This window comes from Sturnira hondurensis, unplaced genomic scaffold, assembly GCF_014824575.4.
Source record: "Sturnira hondurensis isolate 20B ecotype Veracruz unplaced genomic scaffold, ASM1482457v3 Scaffold0019428, whole genome shotgun sequence".
NCBI classification, from domain to species: domain Eukaryota; kingdom Metazoa; phylum Chordata; class Mammalia; order Chiroptera; family Phyllostomidae; genus Sturnira; species Sturnira hondurensis.
In genome coordinates, this window is record NW_028092059.1 from 5,607,591 (window position 1) to 5,625,275 (window position 17,685).

General features: G+C 33.2%; 1 protein-coding gene across 3 annotated transcripts in view; it reads left to right on the forward strand.

Annotated features, from left to right (window-relative positions):
* Positions 1-17,685, forward strand: part of EPC2 (enhancer of polycomb 2) — a 117,484-nt gene that overhangs the window by 88,112 nt on the left and 11,687 nt on the right. For 2 of the 3 annotated variants that reach the window (XM_037027780.1, XM_037027781.1), the window contains exons 4-10: positions 487-693; positions 6,634-6,782; positions 7,575-7,737; positions 9,850-10,041; positions 13,314-13,403; positions 14,625-14,770; positions 14,872-15,215. In XM_037027780.1, the coding sequence (XP_036883675.1) occupies positions 487-693; positions 6,634-6,782; positions 7,575-7,737; positions 9,850-10,041; positions 13,314-13,403; positions 14,625-14,770; positions 14,872-15,215 (1,291 nt within the window). The remainder of the gene's footprint in view (positions 1-486; positions 694-6,633; positions 6,783-7,574; positions 7,738-9,849; positions 10,042-13,313; positions 13,404-14,624; positions 14,771-14,871; positions 15,216-17,685) is intronic. The other variant, XM_037027782.1, reaches the window with a different exon arrangement.

Sequence of the window (17,685 nt, forward strand, 5' to 3'; positions counted from 1 at the left end):
AATAGTATGGGAAATGTAGAAGCTAAAGAACTTGTAAGTATGACACATGGAAATTAACTAAAGGGGAGGGATGTGGGTGAGGGAGTGTGCAGGATAGAAGGAAGGGGGGAAATGAGACGACTGTAATAGCATAATCAATAAAATATATTTTAAAAATCTTTTTGAAGAACCTCTGATGTCTTCCAGTCCAAGATTTATCTGAGGCACAAATTGGTTGTAGTCTTCCCAACTGTCATTCATCCAGTATTACTAAGTTTTAAGTGGTAGTACTCACTACCTCTCAGAGCAGAATGTAAATTTTCTGATAAAGCTCCTTAATAATAAATCTTTTGTTTGGTTGAATTGAATTTTGTTTACTGCTATCAGGATACCTGATCATAATTGTTAGACTTAATCACATTTTTTCCATAGGTATAGTTTAACTTTTTTGATTTTTCTTTTTCAAACATTATAGTAGATATTATGTGTTTCTTTTTTTAAATTTAGCTTGTAACACTTCAAGAAGCAAAACTGCTGCTAAATGAAGATGATTACCTTATTAAAGCAGTATATGACTACTGGGTGAGAAAGCGTAAAAACTGCAGGGGGCCGTCCCTCATTCCTCAGATAAAACAGGAGAAAAGAGATGGCTCTACTAACAACGACCCTTATGTTGCCTTTCGAAGGAGAACGGAGAAAATGCAAACTCGAAAGGTAATGTGCAGATTAGAATTAATTGAATATAGCTTAATAGTATTTAGGACCAGTATTTTTTTCCTGCTGATAACTTGAATACTTTTGAATATTTTGAACATAAAGGGGCACTGCTGGTATTGTTGAGCTTTATGTTAGAAATTTCTCTCTTTAGTAGCTTCTGTTGACCAGTTGTGTAAAATTTTTATATAATCCCATGCCCTTTATAAATCTACTGATCGTAACCATTTTAGACATGCACTTGAAGTGATATGAGGAATTACAGGTCTTTGTGTACCTTGGAAGTTGTGATTTCTTCAGTAAGCTATGTATTCTCTATACATATACATATACATATACATATACATATACATATACATATACATATCCTTTGTTTGGGAAGCTTAAGGGCTTATAGTTCCCTTGAAACCATATTCTAATCCTTGTAAATAAAAATGGACTTCACAGCTTCTAGCTACTGTAGGGTCATGGGAAGTAGGGGAAAGGTTCATTTTCAAGCTTGTTCTGCCAACAGTCATAAGTGACACAGAGGAATCTTTTTATGAGTTGTCGGTATGTCAGATTTCAAATTGATAAACTTGTCCCCATCTGGATTTCAGAAGCAGTGTGAGTCAGAATTTAAGAGAAAAAGGTCTCATGCTGTGGAATGATATGGTATAGAAGAAAGCATTATTTCAGAGTAGTTATTCACTACCTTCCATTTCTCATAATTAACAGTAAACCCCACACATGCTAAAACATTCTCTAGCGTTGTAAAATAATAAGAACATATAAATGTAAAAACCATGAGGAATTATAATTGGAGGCAAAACATTTTCTGTGGAATCCTGTTTCTTCTAACATTGAAAGCTTGTCCTTGTCAGCTGTTAATACAACAGCTGGGAAGTGTAACAGCTGTCAGGGATAGTGGATTTTAGGAGAAACTCTCCTGCTTAACAGTCAGAGTTTATATAACTCTTTCTAGGATTCCCCAAGTGTAGATGACATTCCCTAACCAAGGCTGAGTTTTTTCAATTTGGCGTTTTAGTTCTTAGCTAGGGAAGATATTTTATGAAGATTTGGTGTCTTAGAAAAGACGAGAGTGTGATAAGTTTCCATACAGTAAAACTTTATAGACTATTGGACGTGAGGAAGGAAAAGTTATCTGAATGACTGGAAAATTTGAACTGCCAATTGTTTTTTTTAAAAAGTTAATTTAGATATATTATAAAACATAGACTTTTAGTAATGTCTTTTGAAGAAAAAGTAGTGTTGGTTTACTTTTAGTGGGTAGGTATGAAGTATTTAAAACTAGAGATATTTATTAGCATCTAAACAATATTCTAAATGTTTTTTTTTCTTCAGTGTGTTAAATCACTGTTTTCTAACCAGTGGATATTGAGAATTGCTAGTAATGTACCCCTGTGTTTATATGCTTCACTGTTGTGTCATAACTAAGTAGTCCAGCTGTTTCCTGACTCTCTTGATTCCTACCCCTTCTCTTACGTATTATTTTCATCTTCCTCTGCAGAGTGGTATATTTCCTTTTACACTAGTCTTTTTATTCCTCTCAGTTTTTAGTTGTAGTACCAAAGACTATTCTCCTTGCATGCTGTTGCTGTTTAAAAATGTTTATGTCTTTCAAAATGAGAAAGTTGGGAGAGCAGTCAACAGTGAACTCCCTACCCCCATCCTCTGGGGTAGTTAGGAGGTGAGCAAGCATTGAAAATGCAAAAATGAATACAGCTAATAAAGATTCTCTGCTTCTTTTCTATTTTCACAAAATTAAAAATGTATAGATGATACAAAGACAAAGTAAGGGATTTGTAAAATATTTGTTTGGTAGTCTAGAATTTAATTTTAATTCAACAAACTAATAATTTGGGAGTGTGTAACTACTTTAGGATGTTCTTAAATGAGGTAATCTTAAGGCACCAGCAAGTCTGAATGCACTGATTGGAAGGCCTTGAATCAGCATATACATTTTATATGTTTAACCCCAGAGATGCAACTGTTAGCATCTGTGTCTTCTCTCCTCCCTCTCTGTGGCCCAGAAGCAGCAAGACAAACAGGAAACTCTCGTGGTAGTGGTTCTCAGTCTGGCTGCACATAACAATCACTCATGAATTATCCTTGGTTACAAAAACATCTAGTTAACTCTAAAGTGCAGCAGTTTGAGAACCATTTCCCTAGAAATTTGGCAGTAGGTCAGACCTTCATTCCCGGAATAGGAATGAAGGAATTAGCCCTGAGCAGAGATGCCTTTAAGGAAGGGCAAAGGGAATGAGTGAGTTTTGATTATAGGGAATAGGGTCATCTTAAAAGCATGCAAGAAAGGTATTGGTATGAACTCATGGATTTTAATATATTGATATAATTAGACATAGATATGCATGTCTGTGTGTTTATGGGCATACATATATTACATACATCTTTCCTAACTTAGTTCTCTGAGAGGGTCTAGAAGCAATGACTCAGTAGCAGTGGGCATGCTTTGCATTTAGATCATGATGTTAAATGCCATTTTTCATAAAAGGAACCAGGTCTCCCTAGAAAAATGGTTGATTCCTGGTCGAGGCTAGAAAAATACTAACATAAGCTTGGGACATTGTGTTATACCAGAAAATAAGAGTGTGACTGAAGACTGAAACATGTTGTAGTCATGACAGAAGGCCTCAGGAGCCAGCTTACAGGAGGTCTCCACTGAGCAAATCTTGGAGAGTCTAAGTGTCTAAATGAGAGTAATGGATAACTCATAGAGTATAAATCACATGAGTCCATACTGATATAAATGGATGGATGGATGGATGATTGATACACAGACAGATAAGAGAAGGGTACACTTTTCCTTATAGTAGATTTCCATCTTATAAATGTCAGTGGAATGATGCACTTTAAAAATCAGCATTTGGCAACCACCATAGTAATAATGTTTCAGGCAAATGTTAGTCAATGGATATAAAAACCAGTGGGAGGAAATTTCATGAAAAATAAGATACAAAATTCTACAGCATACTTTTTAATTTAAAAAAAGGAAAAAACAGTAATTTGACTAGAGAAACCTGGCAGACAGTCCTCTTGATCAAGTGATCAAAGTTAAACATCAGCACTCATGGGACAAATGGGTATCATTTAACTTGTGATATGGTAAGAGAAGGATATAACATTACTTTTGTTATGGTCCTACTAAAAATATATAACCCAAATTTAATTGTGGAAAAGCATCAAAGAAACCCGAATTGTGAAATACTCTGTAAAAATAAGTGGCCTCTACTATTCAGAAATTATGATCACCATAGAAAATCAGAGAACTATTTCAAATTATAGGAGATTAAAAAGAGACATGACAGCTAAATGCCGTTTTCATCCAGAATCAGATCCCAGACAGAAAAAAAGAATTTATTACATTTTAATGAATTTAAATAATAAAAATTACTGTTTGTCCCACTTAATACCCTTTATAGCAACAGTTATGTAAGTATATAAAAGTATATGTAATGATTATATTTACTGCTGTAAGGGACATTAGTGGGACAATTGGTGAAATATAAATGAAATGTATAAACTAGGTAATAGGATTATATCATGTTAATTTCCTGATTTCAATAATTTACTGTGGTTGTGTAAGAGAATATTGTTTTTAGAAAATACACTTTAATGTGTTGAGGGATAAAGGGGCATTTAGCTTAAGTTTTTCTCAAAACTTAAAAATACCACTGTTAATAATTCATATATGTTTGTATACGTAGGTGTATATGTGCCTTAGTTCATTTGGGCTGCTATAATTAGAATGTAATAAATTGGATGGCTGGGCAGCTTAACAAACATTTATTTCTCACAGTTCTGGAGGCTAGGAAGTCCAAGATCCAGGTACCAACAGATCCAGTTGGGGCCTGCTTCCTGGTTCATGAATGGTCATCGTGCTGTGCCCTCACAGGGTAGAAGAGGCAAGAGAACCCCCTTGGGTCTCTTTTATGAGAGCACTAGTCCATTCCTAAGGATCCACACCGATAACCTAATCCCCTTCCAGAATATCCCACCTCCACACACCATCACATTAGGAGGTTAGAATTTCAGCATAGGAAGTTTCAGGAGACACAAATATACATATGCATGTACATAAATATATAGCAAATATATGTGTGGATGTATATTTATAGGGTGGGGTAAAAGTGGGTTTATGTTGTTCATAGGGAAAAATAATACAATAATTAATAAGTAATATAATATAAGAATAAACTGTTTTGCATACTCACAACTGTAAACCTACTTTGGCCCCCACCCTGTGTATGTAGAGAAAGATAAGGCAGAAGTGTAAAATATTAACATTTGAGCAACCTGAATGAAGATATATGGAAATTCTTTATACTATGTAATTTTTTTTTTTTGTAAATCTGAAATTATTTCAAAGTAAAAGGAAAACTGGGCTGGGGAAAGAAACAAATAGGAAAGGTGGTTATTTGGGCCTAAAGAGAGCAGGAAGTGAACAAGTAAAACAGGGCAGAAGCATGTAGTCCAAGAGGAGGAACCCTTAGTGAAGAAGAGGGAGGCAGTTTGAAGGTTCTGGTTCTGGTGCTCTTTTCAATATTGGTCAGCTGGCTTGTAGCCTCGTATTATGTTTTATATTTTGAATCTATATGTATCTCATTTTTGTAAGACTTTAAGCTTTCCGAGGATAAGGGACATGCACAATATCCTGCCCAGAGCAGACACTTTAATATTTGCTGTTGGTAATGTTAATTTTTTCAGTTGGAGGGCATTATTGCTGCCTGTTTACAAAGAAAAACCCAATGCTTAAAATTATGCTTTAGATATTGCCTTTTGTTGAATACTAATGAAGGGGAAAAATTTCCTCTTGATAAAAGGATGACTTATTAACATAAAGTTTCTTAGTAGTTGATATACAGCATCTTAGTGGAACTTAGTTTAGGTGATATTTTGTTGTTGCTGATTAATTTTAAAATACAAGAAACTATACACAAAAGGGAAAAAAAGTAAAACTTTGATGCTTTTTCAAGTTTTATTACTTACAACCCTCCAGCATGAAACCTGGGTTTCTTCAGGTTCTTTTTAATGTCATATTGTATTATTAACTCAAGGATGGAGAGATTGCTTAAGTGTACAGTCTGTCTGGACATGTAGAATGAGGAGTGGTAATGGTCTGTTTTAAAACGAATGGTGCCTTGCCTAATATAAAGTAAATATTCTGTGGCTATTTGAATGAATGAAATATTTTATATTAACGGTAATTTTTGTATGCAAGTCGATGCTGCTAATTTCAACTGAGCCTTTCCTGGTTATTAAATAGGACTGTCACTTTTACCTTGTTCAAATTCCTTGTACAATTCAAAGTAGAAATAAACTTCTGAATGACACTCTGAAACTTGGAATTTTTACTAACTCTCTCTTCTACTCTGTAGTGAGGTATTACTACAGCAGACCATGATAGTCTCACTCCTTGAGGTGCTTTATATCCCACATTGTTTTATATCTGAGTTTCTGAAGTGAAGCTTTGCTTGTCCTTGTGCATGTTCACATAGAAGTATAAGACCCATTTTGGCTATTTTTAGGTGACTTTGATTTGACAGAACTATTTCTGTTATTAGAAAATACCTCACTAAAATACGAATGAACTACGTTTTCTGATTTACTCACTAGGTTTTGTTGCAGGGAGACTTTTACAAATCTAGTTACATTGGAATTATCCCTTCTATGTCATTTCATCTTTTCAACAGTGGGCAACATTTTTTCCTGAATATTTATTATGAGATGTTTCCTTATGTTATCAGGCTTAGTTTTTTTTTAATGTAGTTGTTGTTCAGGTGATTTTTTAAAGTTTTTACGTTTAACATTTTACCTTTATACAATGAATTTGAGTCTGATAAGATTTTGTTGAATGAAGCTGGAAATGTGGATAATTGGAATAATTGTTTATTCTTACATTGTCATTATTTTCAATAGAATCGTAAGAATGATGAAGCCTCTTATGAAAAGATGTTGAAACTGAGACGAGAGTTTAGTAGAGCCATAACAATTTTGGAAATGATTAAGAGAAGAGAGAAAACAAAACGAGAATTATTGCACTTAACCTTAGAAGTTGTGGAAAAAAGGTAACATTGCTGCAATTACATACTAGTGGCAGCTGTAGCCAAATGATGGGTGAAACATAACCAGATGAGAGAGATTTTTGTTGTTAAATTTAAAACAATTGAAATAGATTCTCTAGCAAAATCTACATTTTTTTTTTGAAGAATTGTTACTAGTTTTTATTTAAAGCAGATTGTTATAATTTGGAGTACACATTTGGGAGATATTTTTGTGTGTAATATAGATCCCCTAATACACTTAAGTTTTATGTGTTTTTTGTTTGTTTTTATTTGTTTGTTTTTGCAGAATCAGTGAATTGTATTTAGAAAAAAAACTAGGGATCATTTTGTCCAAAATCTTTATTAAAATTTCTATTAATCAGAATTTGAGGGGACTAAATGTTTGATTTTATTTTCTGAGTAGATAGAAAACATTTTTTGTTTCAGTGCATTTTGAAAATGTGTTCTCTAATGTAATGGTCATTTCTCTGCATAATTAGACTGTACTAAACCTCATAGAATTTTATGTGATTCCTGAAGTTAGCATTCTAAGCATCATTTCCCGGTGCTTCAAAATATAAAATATACGAAAAATTTGTTTTCTGTGTACCTTGGAGATTTGGGGGGGTTTCTTTGTTTGTTTTGTTTACTAAATCTCAGTTATGAGCTTCTTTATTCCTACAAATCTTCTCTTGTAAGAATAATCTAGTTGCTGGCTCTGTTTGATCAGTTGTGTTCCAATTAATTGAGGTATCATTGTTTTTTCTTTGTTTTTAAACTGTGCTACATTTTGTTACATTTTGTTACATTTTCAAGATATCATTTGGGAGACTATGGTGGTGAGATCCTTAATGAAGTGAAAATCAGTCGATCAGAAAAAGAGTTATATGCCACTCCAGCAACTCTTCATAACGGAAATCATCATAAAGTCCAAGAATGTAAAACTAAGGTGAATATCTTCTCGGAAGAAGAACGTATGGTAATAATTGATCTCACATTATTGGTTTCGGAAGTCGTCTTACTAGAGTTGAGTTAAAGAAAGAAAGTAATTATGTATTCAGTTCTTACTACCTGCCAGCACTTGACTGGAAATTTTACATACGTATGACTCAGTCCTTTGAGATACATTCTACTCTGTGTGACTTCTAGATCTAATAAGTAATAAGTAGCAAATTCAAGGTATGAGTCCAGGTCTACCATCAAAGATGATGTGCTTTCTACTGTGTATACTGCTTCTGTAGAGAATAAGTTAAAGTTTAATTATTACCAGTAGCCTTAACATATCCTGCATTGTACTGACAGGCATCAGAATCTAAAATAAAAGCTTTCTTCATTGCGACTGTTGAGTTATTTCTGTTGTCATCATCATTGCCAAACCAGCAGTTATCCATTGCTGTCTGTCCTTCATGATTTGAAAAAGTCTTCTAATTTCTAGATTACAATTTCTTCATAGTGATGAGTCAGACACAATGATTACTTTAGTCTTTTAGACTGAAGAATTATATTCAGTATTCACTTGGCACATTAATTAAAGTATTCAATAGAAATATAAAAATTAATAAGACCTTTAATTTTAGGAGCTTAGATTTAAATAAGAAACAAGTATTAATGAATCATTGGACAATAGAGCTTTACTGTGAATCAAGATATGAAAGTGACTTAGGGTGTTTGTGGAAAATTCATCTTTTAAAAATGTACACAATCCTAATTTTTCATGGGTTCCTTCTTAAAGGTCAAGGAAGAATGTGGGAGCAGGGAAACTCCTCCTTTACTCAACGTGTATCAGTTCAAACACCAGACTTCTTTCTTATTAATCACAGGCATCTAGCCCACCTACCTGGTTCCCTTTAACTCACACTTGCCTCTATAGCTACAATGTTATCTGTGCAATAAATGTCATTTTCTAAGTCATTTTTAAGATCTACTTTATATAAATCAGTGTTTTTCCTAGGAATTTGATAGGCATAGAATATGAAAATCTCAACCCCAAATTACTGACAGAATTAGCCCTTATTATGTATTGATTCTTTTTTAAGATCATTTCTAAGGATAAACACTCAGCCTATTTAAACCCTACTTTCAGAAATATGGTTGCATCCATTGTTGCTGTACCATATTACTCATAGTTAACTGTATTTACTTGTCACACATCCCACCTTAAAGTACAGGTAGTTTCTAAGAAGTTGAGGTTTTCTCTTTGGTGTTGAAACTATACCCATTGTATGAAACCATTATGTCTCACTAAATAATTTGGTATTTAAGCAACATTTTCATTGTGTATACCATTTTGACCCTAATGTAGTTTTAACAAAAATCTGGGCTACATGGGAAAATGTATAATTTCCTAAATAGTTTTACACTGTTCATATTGCTTGTACTTTGGTGCTTAGAACAGCTGTTTTCAAACTTTTCAAAGTGATAGGTCCCTTTTATAAAAGGAATGCCGATATGTTAAAACAGAAACAGAGCTACTCTGTTGAAGAGAGGCATTGCCGGGTACAGGGTGAGGTGCAGATCCACCATATCAGCCAGTCTTTTTGCCTGACGGTCTCTGAAGTACCGACAGCTCTGGGGTACCTGAGAACAGTTTAATTATTGTTCAGTTGAGGCAATAATTATACACTCTAAAAAATGAAGTTTTTTTCCTAGTTAATAAGCTGTTTTTCCTCAAAAAAATGACATGTTTTTAAAAATTGGAAGGAAGAATAGAAATGAATTAATGAATTCATAATCTAATTCAGGTTATTTTCAAAATAAAAAGTCATTAATTTATCATTAGTACAGATTTAAAATTAATATTAAATACTTTTAAAATACTGGATTGCATAATAATAGAGCAATTTTTAAAAATCTCTAACAAGTATTAATAACAATATATAAAGCAAACTTAATACCATAATTATTTTTATCATAACTTACAGAAAGTAAGACATTTAAAATTTATGATCACATAAGTTTTGCATAATAAAAACAGTAAATAAAATTACCTCCTGGGTAAAAATGTATGTTTTTCAAAGAGCAGTATAGTTTTTCATGATTTCTAAAATGATTTTCATTTCTTCCTTTGGGGGAAAAATCGTCATGTAAACAGCACCCTCATCATTTGTCTTTGAAAGAAGAGGCTTCTGATGTGGTTCGTCAAAAGAAGAAGTACCCAAAGAAGCCTAAAGCAGAGGCTTTGATAACATCTCAGCAACCCACTCCTGAGACATTGCCTGTGATCAATAAGAGTGACATTAAGCAATATGACTTTCACAGCTCAGATGAAGATGAATTTCCACAGGTGCTTGTTTTAAAACTATTTTTAAAACATTTCTTCCTAGTCTTTTATATTGCTATATTTTAAAAACATAATTGACATCTTAGAGTTTTGATTCTTATTTTCTTCATCTAATGGTATAGCATAAACATCTTCCACATTTGTCTACCCACTGAAATGATATTTATTTCTTGTTATTTTCTATCATTAGGATAGAATTTGTTCTGTGATGGAGAATTTGGGCAGTATTCAGTTTTCCCTTTTATGAAAATGAGCATCTCTATCTTTTTCCTCTATTTAAAATAGATTATTAGGAATGGAATCAGTGAACCAAAGATTATTTATGTTTTAAGATATTGAATACGTAATTATAAATATTCACCAAGAGTAATTTCCTTTTTACCATAGTCCATTAGCATTGTATTTCACAACTTTAATGCTAATTTTGCTAATTTATTTGGCAATAACTATTTGATTACAAACAAGATTCAGAAGAACTGGTTCAAATTTTAACTTGTGAAGATAATTCTTTGATTTATACTGCAACAGTTTTATAGAAAGTTGTTAGTAATTAACATTTTTATTTTACTTTTATAAATTCTGCTTTTAAAACAAGACCTTTATTTTATGTCTCAAAGGATTAATTTTAAAAAAAAAATTATTTAGCATCTGTTCTGGCAATATCCTTTTTTCCCCCTTTTTCTATATGGTATAGACGATCTAAAGAGACTACCTAAAAAACAAGGTTTATCATAGTTTAACATTCTGACTTACTTGCTTTAAAAAAAAGTTTTCTAAAAACCAACATCACAGATATGTTTGGAAGCAAGACTGCTTACAAACCCTTTATTGTAACTATTTAAAATCTAGAATTCCCATATAATGTGTCCCATGGCTAGATAATATATTATTACTCTTTTGTCAGTTATTTAATTTTTCACCCCAGGTAATATTTTAGACCCCAGGTAATACTTCAGCATTCATGTACATTGTAACCAGTGCGCAAAGATGTGTTTGATTTAGTATGCTCTCAAAAAGGACTTAGAGGATCATCCAAGTAGGTGTAGGCAGGGCTTGGAACGGTCATGAAACAGTAATTAAATGACCATTTTGAAAGAATAAGGGGAATAATGTCCCCTTATTCTACTAACAAATAGTAGTTTTTCGGATAAAAGATGTAGGGAAGGGCTCTAGGCAGAGAAAACAGCATATTAGAACTGCCTGCAATTTGGCATTGCTGGAACATAAAACAGTAAAAGGAAGGAAGGTTGAACAGAATGATGCCTGAAGTACTGCCCAGATAACAAGTAGTTTCGGTCTGCATTATACATTGAAGATTTTTAAGTCAAAATATGACATGGTAGATAAATATATATATAATAGCTTTATACTGGTGCTACTAATAAGGCCCTATAGTGTTTTACTGTACATTCCCTTTAGGAATGATATCATGGGGATACTATGACCTGTAGAAACTTTTTTCTTTTTGCTAGAATCGGTCTATCCACCCTGATAGTAGGGCATACTCAACAAATTGTACTAGTCATGTATTCCTCATGCATTAAGGTATCTTCATTTCTTTTCTAAATTCTTGTGTTTATTCATATAGTCCACCGCTCTCACCGCCACATGAAAATTGCATTTTGAAACTCTTAGGTTCCTTCGAGTCCTTGTACTAGGTCATTGACAATTCTTATTATTTTTTAATGATATCCTCATGTTGCTAAAGTATGTATTTACATATAGTTGGACATCATTCAGTGCAGCAGCTATTTAGAATGTGGCTCTTACAAAATCAACGTTTTATTGATAAGAAATCACCTAAAATAATCATATTCTTTTTCTTTGTCCAATACCCAAGTAAGAAAAGAAGGCTTGAGAACAGACATTTTAGCCAGACTTATCCAGTGGATTTGCAGCAGGGCAAAACTGCTGTCCCTCCTTGATCTTGCTTCTGGTTTTCTTAAAATGGCTCTTCCTATATCTCAGACTAAATCCTGAAATTCATTCCTAGGGAATGGTAGTTGGAAGGGAATGGTGGTATACTTTTGCAAAAAAAATTATAAGACTTCAGAAGAGGTAGATGATTTGCCAAGGAACCAAAGTGTAAATTCACATTTGGGATTTCCTTTCAAGTTTTAGGTTTGGGGCTTGGTTCCCTGTGAATAAAGAACCAGCCCTAGTTTACAGTTTCTGTCTCTCCCCCATAGAGCTGATGGAGGTACATTGGAACCTCAGACAAATGCCTTTCTTCCCTGCATGACCCCACTCAGTGGTAGTTACCACAGTCTGGAAATAATGTGGAGAAAACATTTTTTCCTCTCAAAATAGGAAGAGGGGGATTTGTGAGGTTGAAAAATTTGCGAGTAAATCTATGAGCCTGTGTTGTCAGAAAAAGAGATGTACTCCAAAGTGAAATTGTGAGACAATGAAACTTTTTTTTAACCATTGTGGGTAGAAATTTCTCTAAACCACATTATTTCCCTACCATATGAAATATATTTATATATCATATACCTGGTTTTGGATGACATTTATAAAGTGTGCTGTAATGTAAGGGTGCTGCCCAAAAGGTCCACTCAGACTGTATACAGATTTGACCTGATAATCACAAGGTCCCAGGCAGAAAGCTTATTAGTATGTGGCAGGTCTTCATTTATTCTTTCACTGCCAAGTTGCAGGTGTATCAGTTCTCTCTGCAACCAGTGTGCCTACCTTTTAGCAAGTCTCCTTCCCTTTTCTAATGTTCTGCTTCTGATTTGCTAAGTTTAAAAAGTGATTTTTTAAAAAATGAGTGGGGAATAAGGGGCTCCCCTTTGAGTGAAATACATGGTCTCTATGGCTTTGGGGTGGGGGCTATTCATAAGCATTTTAAAAATTTCCTAGCTTTTGCCTTTATTACTAAGAGATAAAGCTATTGGATAAAAATACACTTAAACCTATAGGTAAAACATAATTATCATAACAAAGTATGGCCACATATGTTATTTACAAAATATAAGTGGCACAAAAAAACTGTTAATTCTTCTTAAGTCTGTAGCACTTACATGTTCAGAAGCACATAAGCAATACCATGTGAACTTACTTGAAAGAACTAATCTATTAAAAAGAGTCACTTTCTAACTGTAGAAAATTTTTGCTATTCTTTAAATGTTTTAGGGAGTCCACTGCCTACTGTGTGTAATATAAGTGTGATGTACTGTTGATCATCAGATTCTAATTTTAGGCTATTATAAAGATTTATTTATTGACTTTTGATAACTTCTAAATAGAATGTCTCATCCCTCATATTTCAGGTACCGTCCCCAGTATCAGAACCTGAAGAAGAAAATGATCCTGATGGTCCCTGTGCTTTCAGGAGGCGAGCAGGATGCCAGTATTATGCTGTAAGAACTTTATTTTTTGTGGTGTTTTTGTGAACTGTAATTAACAGGTAACTCTGGTCAAGGTGACTTAGACTTGATCTAAGAATGGGAAATCCATCAGCATTTAATTTGATATTCCCTATGCAGATACCAATAAGAGATGCTTAAAAGTACTGAGTTATTTCAAAGGATATCAGAATCCTTTACTTGGAATTTGATGACTCATATTTTAGACATCTAGTTCACTGTGGGCTTTATTAAAGCTATAGCTCAGCATTTACAAAAATTACTCAGTGTCAGTGCTAGAGTTAGGTAAGCCCGAATCTATAACTGAACCCTTGGTGACTTTGAAGTGTTTATTGAAATTTACTATTAGGCAAGCTCATCTCATGCATACATATCCAGTGAGTATCAAAAATAATCATTTTTAAACTTTCCTCATGGCATTATTTTATCTGGTCATTATGTTCATAACTTTTTGACACACTTAGAAATTACTTTGTGCTGTTAGGTCAAGGTTTGGTGCAGCATAATGTCAAGGAGTGACCTTCACTCCCAAAGGTGTAGGTTTTCAGTCAAAGTAGAGTTACAAGAACGACTGTGATATATGGCTTGTGGACACTGTTCTACATGTTGCACTACAGTGAACATACAGCTTTTTCAGGGTGTGTGTTTGTATTTAATGTAGACGGGTAAGGAGTTGTTTACAAGTTATGCTGGTGATAACAGTGGGAAAATTCTAAGAAAGGGGCAAAAGTGGTAAAGCATAAAAAAGCAGAATAATAAAGGGAATGAGAAGGCAAAGAAATGGACTGTCTATTCTTAAGAGCAAAGAGGAAGTGTCAACTTGACCCATGGTTAAAGTGCAATTTTTGGTCCAGAAAAAATTTTCTCTGGTTTATCTCAATAGGAAGCTTATAAATTACTAACTTCACTATCTGTTTTTTTACATAAATATTAAAAGCTATTTTTATTTTTTAAAGATATATTTCTTTTAAAAATATTATATACCCTCAATGTATTTATATTTGTAAACTAAAATTCAGTTTGAGTTAGTTTGGTGAGTGAATATTTCATTCAATTTCATAAAATTTTACCTGGTTAATATTATTTAAACCCCAATTTTACAGTTCATAGCTAAATTCTAATTTTTCTACTAATGCTGTAGTTACTTTTTATTAGTTAGCTTTTCTTCATTTCAGATTTACTCCATGAGTTTTAATTATTTTTCTTTCTTTGCAGCCTCGTTTGGACCAAGTTAACCATTCATTTGAAAATCCAGAATTGGCAGATTTGGATAAGTTGAGATATAGGCATTGCCTTACAACGTTAACAGTTCCAAGAAGATGTATAGGATTTGCAAGGAGGCGAATTGGCAGAGGTGGAAGGTAAACTATTTTGACCTGGATTTTGTTTTCAAGCTGGAAAGAAAGGTATAGGAAAATGTTAAGTTCTCCCAGATAATATTTGGTTTTATGTTGCTTTTCAGGGTCATAATGGACCGAATATCCACAGAACATGACCCCGTCCTGAAACAGATAGACCCTGAAATGCTGAATGGTTTTTCAAGCTCTTCCCAAACTATAGACTTTTCTTCTAATTTCTCACGGACCAATCCTTCCAGTAAACATTGTGAAAATAGACTGTCCCTTTCTGAAATATTAAGCAATATCAGATCATGTCGACTACAGTGTTTCCAGCCAAGGCTATTAAATGTACAGGACAGTGATAGTGAAGAATGTACCTCAAGAAAACCAGGGCAGACTGTGAACAATAAAAGAGTTTCTGCAGCATCTGTAGCTTTATTGAACACCAGCAAGAATGGCATATCAGGTGAGCCGTCACTTTGTTGAAGGTATATCCTGCTTTTTTTTTCTCCGTAACTTTCATTATCTACTCCCAAAACTCACAGGTTCCACTCACATTTTGAAGGTTTGTTTTCATAATCCCACTGACAACAGCAATTTTACCTAACCTAGTACATTTTTTCCCAGTTTAAGATACTAAACCTAATTATTGTGGTTTGCACTTTAACCAAAATGTTCTGGTACCTATAAAACTACCAACACCTATTGGATGTATGTGCCTATGTGGTGAATATGTCAGCAGAACACATAGGGATCCCGATGGGCAAAGTGGTTATAATCTGCAACTAGACCATCACTAGACAATTCTGTCTGCCTTGATTTAAAGAAAATTTTTATGTTTTAAGTATAAACTTGGCTTAAAATTAGGCATTGCTATTTGAGAGTACCATTGAAAGAAAGCTTTCTTCTGAAAAAAAATATTAAGCTTTCTATGAATAGTTATTATTTTTATCTGATAACCTTCTTCTCTGAGTTCGGAAAGTTTTTTTTTACTTTAAGAGACGTACTTAAATTTAATATTTTTATGACATGTACATTATAAATAACATAATTTCTAGAGAATCGTAAATATAATTTTGATTTGTTTCCTTTTGTGGGTGGTTTCTCTTTAATCACATGTATGCAAGTATGTATAATTAGTAAATGCCTTTATAATGTATGCATTGCAAATAATGCATGGTATCCAGAAACAAAACTAGATGTGACTTGACTTACACTGCTGATATCCTTTCTTTCTGTAATAGTTGTCTATTCTAAATTATTCCCTGGATTGTACATTTTAGTATGAGAAATTATGTTCAACTTGTTTGAAGTGATTTTAAATCATTTTGGCTTGAAATTTGGTCTAGTGAGTGTTGTCTTTCAGTTACTGAACTGCATATTTTCAACCATGACCTAGACATTATATGTTTAAAGGTTGTAATGGAAAATTGCATTTGTTTTAATGATTGGAAATTGGCATATCATTTCTTTAAATTAGTTGGTTAATTATCTTCTAAATGAACTTAGGAAGTAAAATAGCATCCCATTTTATAAAGTTCATGAGTCTGATGTTTAATGAGCTTTTGAAGCTAAACTGAATAAATACCTAGTTTGATTTTGAGGTGGTGAGATTCTAAGACATCTAAAGATAGTAGGAATTCGACAAATACTAGGTTGATCATTTTTTCAGCCAGCTCCAAGACATTGTTCAAATTATTAAAATGAACAAGAATTTCTATACCAAAAATTACTCAAAAATAATTTTTGCCAAAAAGGGAGTTTGAAAACATACCAGAATAGGCATTTCTCATTAGATTTTACCATGGAAACAGTTTCTACTCTACCAATGTATACCAAGCTAAAAAAATGATTTAATATGTTCCTTCTCAACTTGAACACATAGCCTTTCTACTGTGCATTCCCAATCAACTTTAGATCTATTTGACTTAACTCTTTTCCAGAAAATGTGTATTTGTTGCATATGTTATAGCATTCATACTCTAATAAATGTATTGATCCAGAAAAAAAATTAATGTAATTTAAATAACTTCATAATCAGCCCTAGAATTTTATGACACTACCATACATCAGCATAAAATAAGTATTTAAAATAATGTTATAATAATTAAATATGCATTTCTCAGGGAACTTAAATCACAGATGTTTAAAAAACCATAATGTCATAGACACCAAGATTTGGTGGGGAGCGGTTTGGGGTGTTTTGGCGGGGGAGGCTTGCCTTTCCCCTACTGTCAGAAAAAAGTAGTTTTCTTGGTCTATATAATTTTTCTGTCTTATGTTTTTTAGTACTTTCAACATTGTACTGTTTATATCTTTCCTTGAAAAATTTCAGGGCTTAAGCAAGAATTAAGCTACATTAGAATCAATGTTTTAATTAAGTTTTTCAAGTAGATAATTATTTGTCACTAGAGTAAAGGAGTTGGTGTGAAGTTTTTCTTCTCTGCTAAGTATAATATTCAAGTCATTGAAGCCACAAAGAGCATGGGTTGTTTTTAACAAATTTCTTTTGTTTCAAAATACTAGGCTCAGGTATATACAAATGCATAAGGAAACAAGTCTTTTAACAGCATTTTTATAAATAATCAAAAAGCAGTGGCAATTTTAAGTATTCTTTTGTACCAGTTATACTCATTACATAGTTTTCTTAGTTCTGGTTAGGTCATTTTTAAGGGGATTCACTTACAGTTCATTGAATATTAGTAGAGATTCTTTCTTTCGCCTGCATAAAAGCAAAGGATGTAGGTATTTTTAGAAAGTTGTATTTTTATATGTGATGGACATACAAAAGGGCTGAATCCTCCTATAATTGTTTTTTTCTTTAATCTGTATGACTTTTAATACTTTTGCCTTCTGCTTAATTTTAGTTACCTTGGTCTTGAGGGTCTTTAAGAGTATCCAAGACTGACCCAGGCCCTTACTCTTACCTGGCAGAG